Raw genomic sequence first — 17390 nt, 5'->3', positions numbered from 1 at the left:
AGCAGACAATGGAGAAGTGGACTTTTGTGTTCAGCACTTGGAGCAATTTTAATGATCGGATCAGAAACCTCTGTATTTACTCTCGTAATCCTTGCTAGCTTCAGACTGTATTCAATTTTAAGGTACATGATATATGTCCCTCTTGAATAAATTTTTTTTTTTATTTGTATGTGTTTTCTGTATTTGCATGGAGCAAAATACCAAATCTTCTCTAAAAATAGGAAAAGTATTGGAGGGAGAGATGTATGCTACCATTAATACTTGATTAAGGAGTTATGTGTAAATATATTCTCAATCTCATCACAAAAAAATTAGTATTTAGCGGTTGATATGAAACTCAAAATACTTTAAGCCAACAGCATGGAATTTTAACTAGGTGCTAGTTTAGCCCGAGATCTACCTCCCGTTATTACTTTATTGTGAAGTCTACCGCTGTATTATTCCTCACGGGGTAGACCTCAGGTTGCACCTGGATATGATACATATGAAGTCACTACTAACATGTAGTTACTTATATAGTACATGAATCAGAGCTATGTCCTAAACTCGTACATTGATCGAATTCTTTCTAATGAACAAAGCCGCTTAACAAGCTTTAAAGATCAGGCATGTAGACCTAGGTATTATCTACATGAGTCCCTTTTTACCGTACTTCAAGAATGAATAAAAAATTAAACAAGCGTTATTAGTTTCAAATTGATAAATATGACAAGAATTCAATCACATGAAACAAATATTAAATACGAAATTTTAAATTTCAGACCATTTCAAACGACGCCTATCAAACGAGTTATGGCTGTAATTGGAACTGCCTGGCTTTTGTCTGGCATGATTGCACTACTTCCTCTGGTAACGTTTTTGGAGGATTATTTTATTGATAGTGTCTGGTGAGAGATTGTTAAATTATCCTCTAAAATGTATAGAAAAACATTTTTGATATATATTCTTGGACACGGAGTGAGCCTATGGGTGGCTTCGTTATTGTGTTGTTGTTGTTAGTATTCTTCTTGGTATTTATCTTCTTCTTGACGTTGTGGAAAAAAATTGCTTTTCTACTTACCGTCACTACTGGTCCAATTACTTTGAAATTTTTAGTGGTTAAAGATTGTTGTTGTCGCTATTGATTTACTTATTCAAACATTTGTGTATGAGATTCGTTTTTGGGCACGTTTAGTGGCCATAACGATCGTTTCAAAATTTTGTTGTTGTTATTTTCTTTTGTCATTATTATCTTTAAAAAATCGCTTTTCTCTTCGAATACTGGACCAATTGCTTTGGAATTTTCAGTGGTTCAAGATTGATTTTTTTGCCAGAAGGCTATTACTTTCATTTATTCCTGAATTTTCTATGAATCTTATAAGATCTAATATTTCATCCAAAATTGCGCTGTATTAGTTTTTAATTATGGGAACACGGTTTTTAATCCGCCAAGCGTGACGGCTGACTGTGAAAATTCTTGCGACTGAAAACCCGTCACTTTTTGAGGGTACGGTACCGGTAACGTCAAAGGTAAACCCTGCTTCGCTCTAGTCCACGTGTCCATATATTTGAGCGTTGCTCTCTTGTTTACTTTGAAATCTTGTCTGTTGACGTCATCAAAATTAAAAATTGCAACCCGCGATCTCGTGCTCAGCGAAAATACTACCGCACAGTAAACGGAGCATTTTGTATTCTGATTCAAGTTGAGACTAGACGCATGAATCATTATTGTCACAGAACCTGGATACGCTAGGACACCCCAATGTTATCGATAGGCTCCTGCAAATTTATATATGGTAGTTGACCCACATCTTCGTTCGGGATATGTAGGAGTTTAGGGAAACTATGAGTACAATATTTCGTTTCGAACTTCGTTTCTATATATTTGAATATTGCCTTTTTGTTTATTTTAACTATGGTTCTTCCAAGTTATTTTACTCCATGTTCACATCAAAGTCTAACTTACGATAGATTTTGTTTTAAATTTCGTTGCCATGTAACAAAAACTGTTCTCATCAAGGTATGATCAGAATCCACTTGTTGCAACTATTAGTAAACATGAAGTGAACATTCAGTCCCATCGGATGCTCGCAATGCTTAATAATGTGTCTTATTACAGGTAAGCGTGTTTCTAGAAAATTTTATATAACATTTATGCAAGCTTGTATTATAGTATCAAACGAGCCATTAGTTTGAATTGCCTAGTCTATTCGTTTTCATTCCCATTGCGTTGATTGCCATTCCTTCAGTCCTTATTTTCCAGAAACTCGGTAAACTCATGGAAAACTTTGAACGCGTTGATGAAAACTCTGAATCCATCTTACACAATGAAACGAAAATTTGGATACTATTCTACACATGGGGTTTGTCTTCCAACATTGTTTCCAGATCGTGAACAAGATACTGCTTGGATGTATTCTCTTCTGATTATCTTCGTGAATTTAGTGGCTTTTAGTTTCATTGTGATCGCCTACATATTCATATACAGGTGTGTATAATATCAATATTTTAAAATTTAATTAATCATGTTGGAATTTTTCTTGAGTTAGAATTGTATTAACCTCTTAAGTGATTTTACTGATTTAGATACGAATTCTAGATAGGGAAGTCAAAATCTCACACAAATAATATGGCGAACAATTCTGTAACAGAAAAGCTATGAAGCAAGGCAAAACCGCAACCAATACAGATACACAAAAAGAAAGAGGTAAAAAAATGAGAAGAAAGATAACTCGCATCATAGTAACGGATTTCTTGTCCTGGATGTCCATTTGCTTCATGGCGTTTATGCAGGTAGCAGGTTAGTCTATATATTGTCGTGAGGGTTGTTTTAGTGACACTGGCCTGTTTTATGATTCCGACGGGGACGGGAGGTTTATACAAACCAATCTTTGACATGAATTTTCTAGGATGGTGGTAAGTTATATTGATTTAACGTTGCATGCCAATAGCGGAAAGAATATCCGGGTTGTTGACATTTTTTGGTGCTGAGAAATTGAATAAGTAATATAAACTTATAGACCATTCGATTTCAATCCTTTAGAAGTTTAAAATGCAAGGAGTCGCTAAAAAATATATTTTTTTAATGTTCAAATTTCTTATGAGTTGTTGGAAATCCTATTTTTCTCCGAAATTACATTATTTTAATTCATGAGAGCACTTTTGCATTCCATCAAGCGTGACCGAATCTGTCTCGGCTGTCCTCCGCACTCAGCAACCTTTTCAAGTATGTTTTGTTAAAATAATAATGATGATACTTGTTTTAGGTGTCGATATACCGAATGATACCTACGTTGTAGTCGGCTTGATACTGATTCCGATCAACAGTGCTCTGAATCCACTTTTATTTTCTGAAGCACCTGAATACATCTGGCAACGTGTAAAACCTTTTTTCGCCGGAATAATGAAGGTATGCTAAATAATTCAAGTAAGGCGTCTCTCCTACGCAGCTTGTGTTAGCCTTTATGAAGTATAACCAATGCTGAATTAGGGTAGAATGAATGCCGTAGTAACAACGTTCAACAAAAACTCCGGGAGACCGTTAATAAAAGGACAACCATTGATAAAATAACGTAACGTACTTTAACGCGACATGGTAACTGTGCAATTGGTGATTGTGGGGTATTGTATTATATATATCTTAAAACACTCAGTACAGGCTTTCAATATTCAACTTTTTATCATACGGCACTGAAGCCTGGACTAGAACAACCTAGAAGTTGGATATTTTAGTTTTCACTGTAGCTTCTTTACCAGAACGCAACAAAAACTGCTAGTCCTAGATGCTAACAATGTAGTGCAGCAATACGACCACACAAATACATATACTGGTCAAGTTTTATACCCATGCCAGAAGAATTCGTGCGATGCAAGTAACACAAGAAATTCGATAGGTTTATTTTTATTATACAACTGAGGAACTTTATTACCCAGCAGAAGACGCGGCTCGGTCGGATGGAATAGAGAGCAACAAAAATACGAACAACCTTATCAGCAGTCAACCCAAAAAGAATGATGAAATCCTAAAGGGAGGTCACGTGGACAGAGGTGTTCGGAGTCAACAAAAATAGCTAAATAAATCCGAGAGAAATTATGGAAGTTGAGACCATCACACATTATTTTAAATGACCTAAACATACTATAAACAAATGGAACATGGTTGCAATTTACGCCAATGAAACATACATTTCACCAGTGTTTTCCTTGCAATGATTTCTCATAAACTTTGTAACCTGAATGATTTGTTAATTAGGAATGCACTTTTGGCTCAAAGTTATAAGTAAATTACATTTGTTGTTTCCTTGAGTGTTTCATTAACGTGATTGTTGATCAGTTCGACTTCCTCCATTATCCAAATTAATGCATCTAAAAAATTATATGGCGACCGCGGCAAATTGACACTTTCTATCTTTGACTTCTTTACATCGCTGAATTTAAAAAAAATATTTATAGCATATTACATATTATGTTAGTCATCCAAAAGTCATTTGTTCTGCATGATTCATATAACGACTATCACACTGTTTTAATAAGAAGATCTCTGTGTGGAGTACACTGGAGTTTGTACATAAGCGTATAAACATCTTGATTCGTTTACTGTGCAATGTGTTGTATCTTTTTGTCTGCTGACTCATCGATATTGGATAGATAGAATAGAATTTACATATTTATCCCGGGGTAGAGGAAAGTCCCTTAAAACGACTTAACTGTTGAGGATGATTGCCGTTTCATTCCTAATAAGGCAGTGAATATAGTGTTGCCACATATTGTTTTTCTTATGCAAATATTCTGATGTATTTTGTCACTGCACATTGGTATTTGTATATTATTTCATTTATTTAGAACTGTTTTAGGTATAGACTTAGGATCCACTTTTGATGACTCGCATTCAATTGACATAACACTTTCTGATTGCAATCTAGTGCCCATTCGTAATTGGTATATAGTGCATATTGTGGCAACATGTTGTTGCGACAGTCTCTTGGTTTATCAGCACTGGTAAAAGGGCCGCACGTTTTTTGTTGTAGATTTAATAATAACTTAGGGTTGTATTTTAGGGAACTTAGGGTTGTGTTTTATGTAGACATGTGTTGAAATAGAGATTAAGTTATTAGGATTGTACCTAAAACTGTATTTATTTTTGCATTTAGTTACATATGTATATCTGATTAAGTAGAATTTGGATGCGTTGCAGTCCAAACTATTTTTAAATCACCTGACCTTACACGAGTGGCCACAATAGCACTTTATGTTGAGTGGTAAAATAAAACAAGTTCGATTCGGAACTGTGTCTGGTTTAGTGTATTGGAATTTCTGCGGCAGTCAGGTTAAGCGTATCCAAACCCAGAAGACAAGCTCCCATCGTTGACTTATCAGAAGGATTCCTGGCACAACAAATAGGCTACTGGCTGATTGAAGTCAGGGAGTGTGTGTCACAGATATTCACCATACCGATCATTAATTAACCATATGGCGAACTACGGCCTCTCGTCCGGTTACCGTTCCATGTCGGGTATCGGATTAGTTAGTGTATTGTTTTCAGATGCATGGACTTGATTCATTGATAATGGATACACAGGTTTCCAAATACGTTTGTTGGCATCATATTTTCTACTATACAGTATTTATAATAGTTTAGAATCTCGGTTGTACGGAAAGACGGTATCTAAGTTGAACCACCGAGTTGTTGATATTGATGATTTTCATATTTTAGTCTCAAGTCGGGATCAATTTATATCGAAGGTTTGTTTTCCTGAGAGACACGATTAAGCTGTATCGACACCATACCCAGAACGACAAGTTTGTAATCATGAGTTTCGTTTGCAACTTTACTTCGATGAAAGTTTTTAATAAATCTCAAACAATTTTTGGAATACAAATATCAAATAAATAATAATATATCACTGGGTAATAATAACCTAAATAAAAAATATGGGCCGATATAAGGACGATGGTACAACATGTGGAACTCTTGCAACGGTTTACATAAAATTGGTAATCACACTGAGCAATTACAATAAAAATCTCTGTATCGCATGCTTGTATATTGCTAAAAACTAGAATAAAATATTTCGATGCTGTCCTTATAAAGTTGTTTTTGTCAGACACGTAAACCTTTAATTTTAGTTGTGTTTTCTCTTGATGCATTTTCTTCTGAGTGCCACATTTGGGGATTCCCCCAGAGCAGAAAATCTGTTCCAAGTATTAACCACATCAACAAAATTTGGTCTTTGTTCTCTGAACTTTGCGAAAGATCGGTAATCTGTAACGTAAAAATAAATATATTATGTTAATATATTAAGCTTTTATCAATGAATAATCTCTACTAAATCTTCAGAATTTAATGTTTAGGGAGTCATAGACGAAACTAGGTACACATAAACTGGGTGCAAAAATACGATTGGTGTGCTATAGAAATTAAATTGTTAAAACACAAGAGAGCAATCAATTCGATAATGTGGACGTTATTTGAAGAGAAAATGATTTTAAAATACATACGAAATCCTGAACGACAAGCTCCAACAATGAGGTAATTCTCATAGTCTGTCATGAAATACCATTTCCAGAGAACAAAACTGTCAGTTACTGTAGAAAACAAAATTGAAAGTGAAGAAAAGAACATGGATGAAAATTTCTTGTGGAACATAGGTCTTTCTCAGAGCAATATAATAAAAACTGTAATGATGTGTATATTACAGTATATATATATAATAAATATGGCAAATTTTACTTCGTGGGAAATGTAGTTGAAAATTTTGAAATCTATTTCGAAATAATTGAATATGAAATATGGCCTAGATTTAAAAATACTGTAGTTACCTGCTACCATGTCCTCAATACTTTCTTCATCTTGAATGTGAGAAAGTGCAAACCTGGTTGTATTTGCTATTTTAGATCCTGTACCAAATAAGTTACCATTTGATACCTTTATGGAATAATGCCTTGAAGCTGCTATTTGATATTCAAACAGGATCAACAATTCTGAGTGAGTTGCATTCAGTAATTGAAAAGTTCAATATTTGCGAATATTTCAGACTATCGATGAGAAACCTCATTTCAAATTAGGTTAGAATGTAGCTCTACTGTTTTTTATTGATTTACTGTGAAAGTCTCACCGTAGAATTAATTCATTCTATCAGCATCAATTGAGGTTTTGGGATTGCAACTATAGACGAGGTTACATATTCCAGCATTTTGAATAATATATTGATATGAAATTTATGTAACAGCAATGTACTTACTCGAACCTTCTTTTTCCACCAAGGTATAAGATCCGTCAGCATTTGGTTTCATATGAAAATCGATTATATATTCCCCACCATTTCCGCTGCAGGAAATAATAATTTATTGGTTTTGTGAATTACGACTAAGTGCTTTCATTATTTTGTCATATACAAGTATATGCTAACTTTCAAATTATCAGATTTTATTTTAACAGAACACATAGTTATTACAATGCCACATTATCGTTATTCCAATTTCTGTACACAAGCTTGTTACCTTTCTAGATTTTGATGTAATTTTGTTGTGAATTCTCCTCCTTCCAGCGGGACAAAATCTGACCAATCCCAACAATCCATAGGTTCGAGTACCATAGGAATATTAAGCACGTCGTACCATGTTGTCTTTAATTTGCTGAACTAAAGTAAAACACGGTGAATGGTATAAACTGGGTTATTGAATGATTGCATCTTTAAGGGTGAGCGAATATACAGTACTGGTATCAAATGATACAAAAAAACTTGCTATTTTAAAAATTGGATTTTCAATTCAATTGATAAAAACTTTCGCAGGTGGAGACATTCAAGATGAAAAAAATAATTTTATTTTTCTAACTTTTATATGATATATATTGAATAAAATTATTCACACCATCTAACTAGATTTAACTTGAACTTTCCTAGTATTATATATGTTTCCAATGTTAAAAATTCTTCGAATTGTAGATACAAATATTATGTAGCTACTGGCGCCCTTCAGCTACATTGCGCTGTTTCAATTGCTTTCAAATTAAAAACAAAAACAAGAATACTCGTAATTCTCACCCTTTTCCAGTCAATAGTTTGGTTAAAAGCAGAAAATGGACATTTGTATTGATCTGCAATCGTTTTCTCAGCAAATATTGTCAAGGACAGAAGAAGAATAACACGCTGCTTCGTATTCATCTTTGCACGTTGTTCAAAACTAAAATGGATATATACGCATAGACTAAGATATGATATATTTCTGTACTGTGAATACTTTGCGGTATTATTCAAGCATTTTGATGTACATGTATGTACACATTGATATACAAAAGTTGAAATTATTTAAGGCCGAGTATAAAAAAAATGGCTAGCGTGCGTTTCAATTCTCAATTTATACACGGCCGCGGCAGAAAAAATGTATATTTTTACAGACAATAGAATAGCTAGTTTTTTAACAGCTTCTACGAGCTTGAACGTGATAAATGGCCTAGACAGTGCACACAAAGAGGCAAAACTGTTTATAATACGTATTTTACGTCTTCAAATTCAAACACCACGACTTTTGTGCTCATGCGAGCTCGAATGAAGACATAGCTAGATATACAATGTGTTATGATTCAATCCATCCATGGGAATGTCCAATTCGAAAAAGGGGATAATCTAATGAAAGAAAATAATTATTTGAGTACTCAAAATAATACGACTTTTATCTTTTTATCGTTTTTTTTTCAAGGTAAATAGTGCAAGTCCAACCAATTAGAAGGGAAGAATTCTAGAATATTTGTCCATTTTCCTGTAACTCTTCAACGCTTTGAAATATATATATTCGGAAGAACTCAAATTTAATCATGTTTCCAATTTTATTTTATTTTCTACTTAACTACTGGTCCAATTACTTCGAAATTTTTAGTGGTTGAAGATTGTTGTTGTCGCTATTGATTCATTTATTCAAACAATTGTGTAGGCTCTATGACAGTGGTTCTTAAAGTATGGGTCGCGACCCAAACATGGGTCGCGGAAGGTTTAAAAATGGGTCGCGACAAGGTCGTCAATGCAAGGGCAATCTAAGAGGAGAAGGAAGAATTTTCAGCTTTCCCAATGTTTCAATTTAGCTTCTAAACTCTGGTATTTAAAAATAATGAAATATAAAATTTCATTCACGGAAAGAACTGTCTTGAGCTCATTGTTACATCACAATTCTGATATGCCAGTCACGTGTATTATTTTTATGGTATCGGTAACCATGCACGTCGCTTGTCGTTGTGTTGACCGCGTGGAATGTCGTCTTAGAGGATCAAAATAACCAAAAATGGGTTTCTTTTTGGTAATGTAAATTGTAATAGACGACGCAATGAAAAAGCTCGCTTCTCGACATTAGATTATTCAATATCTAGAGAAAATGTGACTTCATCTCGAGGCACCATTTACCGCGAACGAAGCAGTGTGTGCACATTTGATGAGTAAAAAGTTGTATATTGCGAGAGATACCGAAGGCCAGCTAGGATGTCGTGTTTGCAACGGACAGCGGACGCCTTTTCTGCTACAATTCGTGCGAGCGAGGATATTTGGCACTGACAGTTATCAAAACTAAGCTCGCAATCGCCTCGATACCCGTGACAACTTGCGTATTGCGTTAAGTAAAATAGAGCTGTCAGCTGTGTATTGAAGATATAATGAAAAGGAAATTTCAGTTTCATCAATCTCACTGAGTCAATGGACTGTTTCTAATAAATAGTTGTCTGTATTTGAGTCAAACTGTACTAACATTAAAAACACATTTTGCGTTATTTAGGATTGGGTCGCGAGTATTCATAAAACTCAGATTTGGGTCGCGCTCGAAAAAGTTTAAGAACCACTGCTCTATGAGATTCGTTTTTTACTTTGAAATCTTGTCTGTTGACGTCATCAAAATTAAAACTTGCGACCCGTTGGCGGCTCCGCGGTTGCAACCCTCGATCTCGTGATCAACAAAAATCGGAGGTAGACTACCGCACAGTAAACGAAGCATTTTGTATTCCGATTCAAGTTGAGACTAGACGCATGAATCATTATCGTCACAGAACCTGGGAACGCCATGACACCCCGATGTTATCGATAGGCTACTGGAAATTATAGTAGTTGATCCACATCTTCGTTTGGGATATTTATGAGTCTAGGGAAATCATGAATTAAATATTTCGTTTTAGACGTGTCTATATATTTGAATATTGCTTTCTTGTATATCTTAACTATGGTCCTTCCAAGTTAATTTGTTCCATGTTCACATCAAAGGCTAGCTTACGATAGATTTTGTTTGAAATTTCGCTGCCATGTAACAAAAACTGCTTTCATCAAGGTATGATCAAAATCCACTTGTTGCAACTATTAGTAAACATGAAGTGAACATTCAGTCCCATCGGATGCTCGCAATGCTTAATAATGTGTCTTCTTACAGGTAAGCGTGTTTCTAGAAGATTTTATAAAACATTTATGCAAGCTTGTATTATAGTATCAAACGAGCCATTAGTTTGAATTACCTAGTCTATTCGTTTTCATTCCCATTGCGTTGATTGCCATTCCTTCAGTCCTTATTTTCCAGAAACTCGGTAAACTCATGGAAAACTTTGAACGCGTTGATGAAAACTCTGAATCCATCTTACACAATGAAACGAAAATTTGGATATTATTCTACACACGGGGTTTGTCTTCCAACCTTGTTTCCAGATCGTGAACAAGATACTGCTTGGATGTATTCTCTTCTGATTATCTTCGTGAATTTAGTGGCTTTTAGCTTCATTGTGATTGCCTACATATTCATATACAGGTGTGTATAATATCAATACTTTTAAAATTTGATTAATCCTGTTGGAATTTTTTTGAGTTAGCAGTGTATTGACTTTTAAGTGATTTTACTGATTTGATACAAGTTCTAGATAGGGAAGACAAAATTCCACACAAATAATATGGCGAACAATTCTGTAACAGAAAAGCTATGAAGCAAGGCAAAACCGCAACCAATACAGATACACAAAAAGAAAGAGGTAAAAAAATGAGACGAAAAATAACTCGCATCATAGTAAAGGATTTCTTGTCCTGGATGTCCATTTGCTTCATGGCGTTTATGCAGGTAGCAGGTTAGTCTATATATTGTTGTGAGGGTTGTTTTGGTGATACTGGCCTGTTTTATGATTCCGACTGGGGCGGGAGGTTTATACAAACCAATCTTTGACATGAATTTCCTAGGATGGTGGTAAGTTATATTGATTTAACGTTGCATGCCAATAGCGGAAATAATATCCGGACATTTTTTGGTGCTGAGAAATTGAATAATTATTATAAACTTATAGACCATTCGAATTCAATCCTTTAGAAGTTTAAAATGCAAGGAGTCGCTAAAAGATATATTTTTTTAATTTTCAAATTTCTTATGAGTTGTTGGAAATCCTATTTTTCTCCGAAATTACATTATTTTAATTCATGAGAGCACTTTTGCATTCCATCAAGCGTGACCGAATCTGTCTCGGCTGTCCTCCGCACTCAGCAATCTTTTCAAGTATGTTTTGTTAAAATAATAATGATAATACTTGTTTTAGGTGTCGATATACCGAATGATACCTACGTTGTAGTCGGCTTGATACTGATTCCGATCAACAGTGCTCTGAATCCACTTTTATTTTCTGAAGCACCTGAATACATCTGGCAACGTGTAAAACCTTTTTTCGCGAGAATAACGAAGGTATGCTGAATAACCCAAGTAAGGCGTCTCTCCTACACACCTTATGTCAACCTTTATGAAGAATACCCAATGCTGGATTAGGGTAGAATCAATGCCGTAGTAAAAACGTTCAACAAAAACTTCAGGAAACCGTTAATAAAAGGATAACCGTTGATAAAATAACGTAACGTACTTTAACGAGACATAGTACTGAAGCCTGGACTAGAACAACCTAGAAGTGGAATATTTTAGTTTTCGCTGTAGCTTCTTTACCGAAACGCAACAAAAACTGCAAGTCCTGACCATATACTGGTCAAGTTTTATACCCATGCCAGAAGAATTCGTGCGGTGCAAGTTACACAAGAAATTCAATAGGTTTATTTTTATTATACAGCTGAGGAACTTTATTTACCCAGCAGAAAGACGCGGCTCGGTCGGATGGAATAGAGAGCAACAAAAATACGACAAACCTAATCAGCAGTCAACCCCAAAAGAATGATGAAATCCTAAAGGGAGGTCACGTGGACATAGGTGTTCGGAGTCAATAAAAAATATCTAAATAAATCCAAGTGAAAATATGGAAGTTGAGACCATCACATATTCTTTTAAATGACCTAAACATACTATAAACAAATGAAACATTGTTGCAATTCACGCCAATGAAAGTTCCACATTTCACCAGTGTTTTCCTTGCAATGATTGCTCATCAATTTTGTCACCTGAATGGTTTGTTAATTAAGAATGCACTTTTGGCTCAAAGTTATAAGTAAATTAAATTTGTTGTTTGTCTGAGTGTTTCATTAACGTGATTGTTGATCAGTTCGACTTCCTCCGTTATCCACATTATTGCATCTGAAAAATTATATGGCGACCGCGGCAAATTGACACCATCTAGCTTTGACTTCTTCACATCGCTGAATTTAAAAAATATATTTATAGCATATTATAATTGTGTTAGTGCTTACATTCGAAAGTCATTTGTTCTGCATGATTCATATAACAACTATCACACTGTTTTAATAAGAAGATCTCTGTGTGAAGTACACTGGGGTTTGTACACAAGCGAATAAATATCTTGATTCGTTTAATGTGCAATGTGTTGTATCTTTTTGTCTGCTGACTCATCGATATTGTATAGTTAGAATAGAATTTACATATTTATCCCGGGGGAGAGGAAAGCCACTTAAAACGACTTTTAACCATATGGCGAACCACGGCCTCTCGTCCGGTTACCGTTCCATGTCGGGTATCGGATTAGTTAGTGTATTGTTTTCAGAAGCATGGACTTGATTCATTGATAATGGATACACAGGTTTCCAAATACGTTTGTTGGCATCATATTTTCTACTATACAGTATTTATAATAGTTTGGAATCTCGGTTGTACGGAAAGACGGTATCTAAGTTGAACCACCGAGTTGTTGATATTGATTATTTTCATATTTTAGTCTCAAGTCGGGGTCAATTTATATCGAAGGTTTGTTTTCCTGAGAGACACGATTAAGCTGTATCAACACCATACCCAGAACGACAAGTTTGTGATCATGAGTTTCGTTTGCAACTTTACTTCGATGAAAGTTTTTAATAAGTCTCAAACAATTTCTTGAATACAAATATCAAATAGAAATAATATATCACTGGGAAAAAATAACCTAAATAAGAAGTATGGGCCGATATGAGGACGATGGTACAACATGTTGAACTCTTGCGACGGTTTACATAAAATTGGTAATCACACTAAGCAATTACAATAAAAATCTCTGTATCGCATGCTTGTATATTGCTAAAAAAAATTGCTAAAAACTAAAAAAAAACGGTGCTCCCGAAGTATGCGAACCAAGATGGCGGACATCGGAACGTAACATGGGTAACAGGTTAGGGTTAGGCGATAATTTCTTCCCAATTTTCCTTATTTTAGTCCTATTATCAGTTCGAAGACTAGCCAAGAGCCTCCCGTAGTATTTATACCTAAAATTATGGCCTTACCCTAACCTATACACATATTACATTCCGATGTCCGCCATCTTGGTTCGCATACTTCGGGAGCCCCAAAAAAACATATTTCGATGCTGTCTTTATCAAGTTGATTTTGTCAGACCCGTAAGCTTATTTATTCTAGTTGTGTTTTCTTTTGATACATTTTCTTCTGAGTGCCACATTTGGGGATTCCCCCAGAGCAGAAAATCTGTTCCAAGTATTAACCACATCAACAAAATTTGGTCTTTGTTTTCTGAACTTTGCAAAAGATTGGTAATCTGTAACGTGAAAATAATTATATTATGTAGCTTTTATTAATGGGAAATCTCTACTAAATCTTCAGCATTTAAAGTTTGCGGAGTCATAGACGAAACTTGGTTCACATAAACTGGGTGCAAAAATCCAATTGGTTTGCTATAGAAATTAAATTGTTAGAACACAAGAGACCAATCAATGCGATAATGTGGACGTTATTTAAAGCAAAAATGATTTTAAAATACATACGAAATCCTGGACCACAAGCTCCAACAATGAGGTAATTCTCATAGTCTGTCATGAAATACCATTTCAAGAGAACAAAACCTTCAGTTACTGTATAAAACAAAATTAAATGTGAAGAAAAAAAACATGAATGATTATTTCATGTGCAACATAGGCCTTTCCCCAGAGCAATATAATAAAAACTCGCAAGGAGCTGTAAATGGTCAAACAGTGACTAACTTTCAGCACTTGACAGCAACATGAAAATTTTATTAGCAGTGTAAAAGATGCAGAAAAAATTATCATCAAAATGATTTGTTATTCGTTCAAGTATTCAGCAAGAATATTTTGTTTTTATTGAATTTAATACATTATTCTGCAGTTTTTGATAATACAACTAATATAAATGTGCGTGTCTTTTGACATTAAAAGTAAATTCTTTGATATGACTGAAACATTCGTTTGTTGCTTTTTATATAAATGAACTTTGCAATATAGTACAATGTAGAAGTGCAAATGACAGAGAAATAACTGGGAAAAGAAGCTGAGTAAATAGGTACGTAAAATATATTCCAATATTAAAAAAATATCTACGATTTTTTTCACTGTTTTTAAGCGTTTTAGCAGGATTATTGCTGTTTTTTGAAAGTTTTTCACTGTTTTTAAGCGTTTTGATTGTTAAGGTAAATTATTCAGGTACTCCCCTAGTATATGTACCAGGTTAGAGTTTGGTCATTACTTTATTCCGATTTAACTTATTTTAGTTCTATTACGATTTCGGCGACTGTCTGTAGAAGTCAAGTTTATGTAATGTGGGCGAAAAAAATTAGTTACCTTCATATTGGTACACATACTTCTGAAGCTCCATTTATTCTAATAAATGAAACATCATTTGAACAAAGTATGTATAGATGATGTGTATATTACAGTATATATATATAATAATTATGGCAAATTTGACTTCATGAAAATGTACTTGAAAATTTTGAAATAATTGAATATGAAATATGGCCTAGATTTAAAAATACTGTAGTTACCTGCTACCATGTCCTCAATACTTTCTTTATCTTGAATGTGAGAAAGTGCAGACCTGGTTGTGTTTGCTATTTTCGATCCTGTACCAAATAAGTTACCATTTGATACCTTTATGGAATAATGCATTGAAGCTGCTATTTGATATTCAAACAGGACCAACAATTCTGAGTGAGTTGCATTCAGTAATTGAAAAGTTCAATATTTGCGAATATTTCAGACTATCGATGAGAAACCTCATTTCAAATTAGGTTAGAATGTAGCTGGACTGTTTTTTATTGAATTACTGCAAGTCTCACCGTAGAATTAATTCATTCTATCAGCATCAATTGAGATTTTGTAATTGCAACTATAGACGAGGTTACATATTCCAGCATTTTGAATAATATATTGATATGAAATTTATGTAACAGCAATGTACTTACTCGAACCTTCTTTTTCCACCAAGGTATAAGATCCGTCAGCATTTGGTTTCATATGAAAATCGATTATATATTCCCCACCATTTCCGCTGCAGGAAATAATAATTTATTGGTTTTGTGAATTACGACTAAGTGCTTTCATTATTTTGTCATATACAAGTATATGCTAACTTTCAAATTATCAGATTTTATTTTAACAGAACACATAGTTATTACAATGCCACATTATTGGTATTCCAATTTCTGTACACAAGCTTGTTACCTTTTTAGATTTTGATGTATTTTTGTTGTGAATTCTCCTCCTTCCAGCGGGACAAAATCTGACCAATCCCAACAATCCATAGGTTCGAGTAGCATAGGAATAGTAAGCACCTCGTACCATGTTGTCTTTAATTTGCTGAACTAAAGTAAACACGGTGAATGGTATAAACTGGGTTATTGAATGATTGCACCTTTGGGGTGAGCGAATATACAGTACTGGTATCAAATGAAACAACAAACTTGCTATTTTAAAATTGGATTTTAAATTCAATTCAATTATCAAAAACCGTCGCAGGTGGACCCATTCAAGACGAAGCTACCTTGCGCTGTTTCAATTGCTTTCAAATTAAAACAAAATCAAGAATACTCGTAATTCTCACCCTTTTCCAGTCAATAGTTTGGTTCAAAGCAGAAAATGGACATTTGTATTGATCTGCAATCGTTTTCTCAGCAAATATTGTCAAGGACAGAAGAAGAATAACACGCTGCTTCGTATTCATCTTTGCCCGTTGTTCAAAACTCAAATGGATATATACGCATAGACTAAGATATGATATATTTCCGTACTGTGAATAGTTTGCGGTATTATTCAAGCATTTTCATGTACATGTATGTACACATTGATGTACAAAAGTTGAAATTATTCAAGGCCGAGTATAAAAAAATAGTTAGCGTGCGTTTCAATTCTCAATTTATACACGGCCGCGGCAGAAAAAATGTATATTTTTACAGACAATAGAATAGCTAGTTTTTTAACAGCTTCTACGAGCTTGAACGTGCTAAATGGCTTAGACAGTGCACACAAAGAGACGAAACTGTTTATAATACGTATTTTACGTCTTCAAATTCAAACATCACGACTCTTGTGCTCATGCGAGCTCGAATGAAGACATAGCTAGACATACAATATGTTATGTTTCAATCCATCCATGGGAATGTCCAATTCAAAAAAGGGGATAATCTAAAGAATAAAAATAAGTATTTAAGTACTCAAAATAATACGCCTTTTATCTTTTTATCGTTTTTTTTCGAGATAAATAGTGCAAGTCCAACCAATTAGAAGGAAAGAATTCTAGAATTTTTGTTCATTTTTTTGTAATTCTGCAACGCTTTGAAATTGGTATATTCGGAAGAACTCAAATTTAATTAAATTTCCAATTTTTTATAAAATAGAAGATACAAAGCAAAATTTGATTAATTTATATGAACTAATCTTAATGTCATCCATTTTTATTTTTATGTATGATTTATACATTCTTTTTTTGTTTCTGCAAAGCTTTGAAATAGATATATTTGCAGAAATCCAATTTTATTCAATCCAAAACCATAATATATGAAAATGAACTATAAATAACGAACAATTGACCTATTCGAACAAACTAATGCTAACATTATTCATTTTTATTTTTCAGCATACCATTTTTGACAACATTCTTAAATGTTGTTAAGATTCTTCTACGGGAGATTTTTTTGTAAGAATAGTTATCACTCTCGTGATGTTCTTTATATGGTGCCTGAATCATGGTCTTGAGCACGCACTAACGAGAACATGGCAACGCTCTTCATTTTTACACAAGAG

At 34.2% G+C, this 17390-nt stretch overlaps 4 protein-coding genes across 4 annotated transcripts; 2 read left to right on the top strand and 2 right to left on the bottom strand.

The window, feature by feature from the left end:
* Positions 1-1963: 1963 nt before the first annotated feature.
* Positions 1964-5257, top strand: LOC120325447 (relaxin receptor 1-like). Its single transcript, XM_078112316.1, has 5 exons — positions 1964-2098; positions 2243-2467; positions 2631-2779; positions 3246-3388; positions 3913-5257. The coding sequence occupies exons 1-5, from the start codon at positions 2064-2066 to the stop codon at positions 3940-3942; spliced, it is 582 nt and encodes a 193-aa protein (XP_077968442.1). The 5' UTR covers positions 1964-2063; the 3' UTR covers positions 3943-5257.
* Positions 5258-5775: 518 nt separating this feature from the next.
* LOC120348282 (uncharacterized) lies at positions 5776-8182 on the bottom strand. The gene is made up of 6 exons (XM_039418399.2): positions 8025-8182; positions 7480-7619; positions 7221-7306; positions 6799-6876; positions 6478-6564; positions 5776-6241 (listed from the first exon to the last, which is right to left on the bottom strand). The coding sequence occupies exons 1-6, from the start codon at positions 8142-8144 to the stop codon at positions 6102-6104; spliced, it is 651 nt and encodes a 216-aa protein (XP_039274333.2). The 5' UTR covers positions 8145-8182; the 3' UTR covers positions 5776-6101.
* A 2731-nt stretch (positions 8183-10913) lies between these two features.
* LOC144422332 (relaxin receptor 1-like) lies at positions 10914-12241 on the top strand. The gene is made up of 3 exons (XM_078112319.1): positions 10914-11059; positions 11519-11661; positions 12035-12241. Exons 1-3 carry the CDS (start codon positions 10918-10920, stop codon positions 12137-12139), a joined length of 390 nt encoding a protein of 129 aa, XP_077968445.1. The 5' UTR covers positions 10914-10917; the 3' UTR covers positions 12140-12241.
* A 1497-nt stretch (positions 12242-13738) lies between these two features.
* LOC120348281 (uncharacterized) lies at positions 13739-16510 on the bottom strand. The gene is made up of 6 exons (XM_039418396.2): positions 16192-16510; positions 15813-15952; positions 15554-15639; positions 15134-15211; positions 14121-14207; positions 13739-13894 (listed from the first exon to the last, which is right to left on the bottom strand). The coding sequence occupies exons 1-6, from the start codon at positions 16309-16311 to the stop codon at positions 13755-13757; spliced, it is 651 nt and encodes a 216-aa protein (XP_039274330.2). The 5' UTR covers positions 16312-16510; the 3' UTR covers positions 13739-13754.
* Positions 16511-17390: the final 880 nt, after the last annotated feature.

The sequence above is a fragment of the Styela clava genome, chromosome 1 (genome assembly GCF_964204865.1).
Source record: "Styela clava chromosome 1, kaStyClav1.hap1.2, whole genome shotgun sequence".
NCBI classification, from domain to species: domain Eukaryota; kingdom Metazoa; phylum Chordata; class Ascidiacea; order Stolidobranchia; family Styelidae; genus Styela; species Styela clava.
Note: the sequence above shows the minus strand (reverse complement) of the source record. Positions and strands in the feature narration are given on the sequence as shown.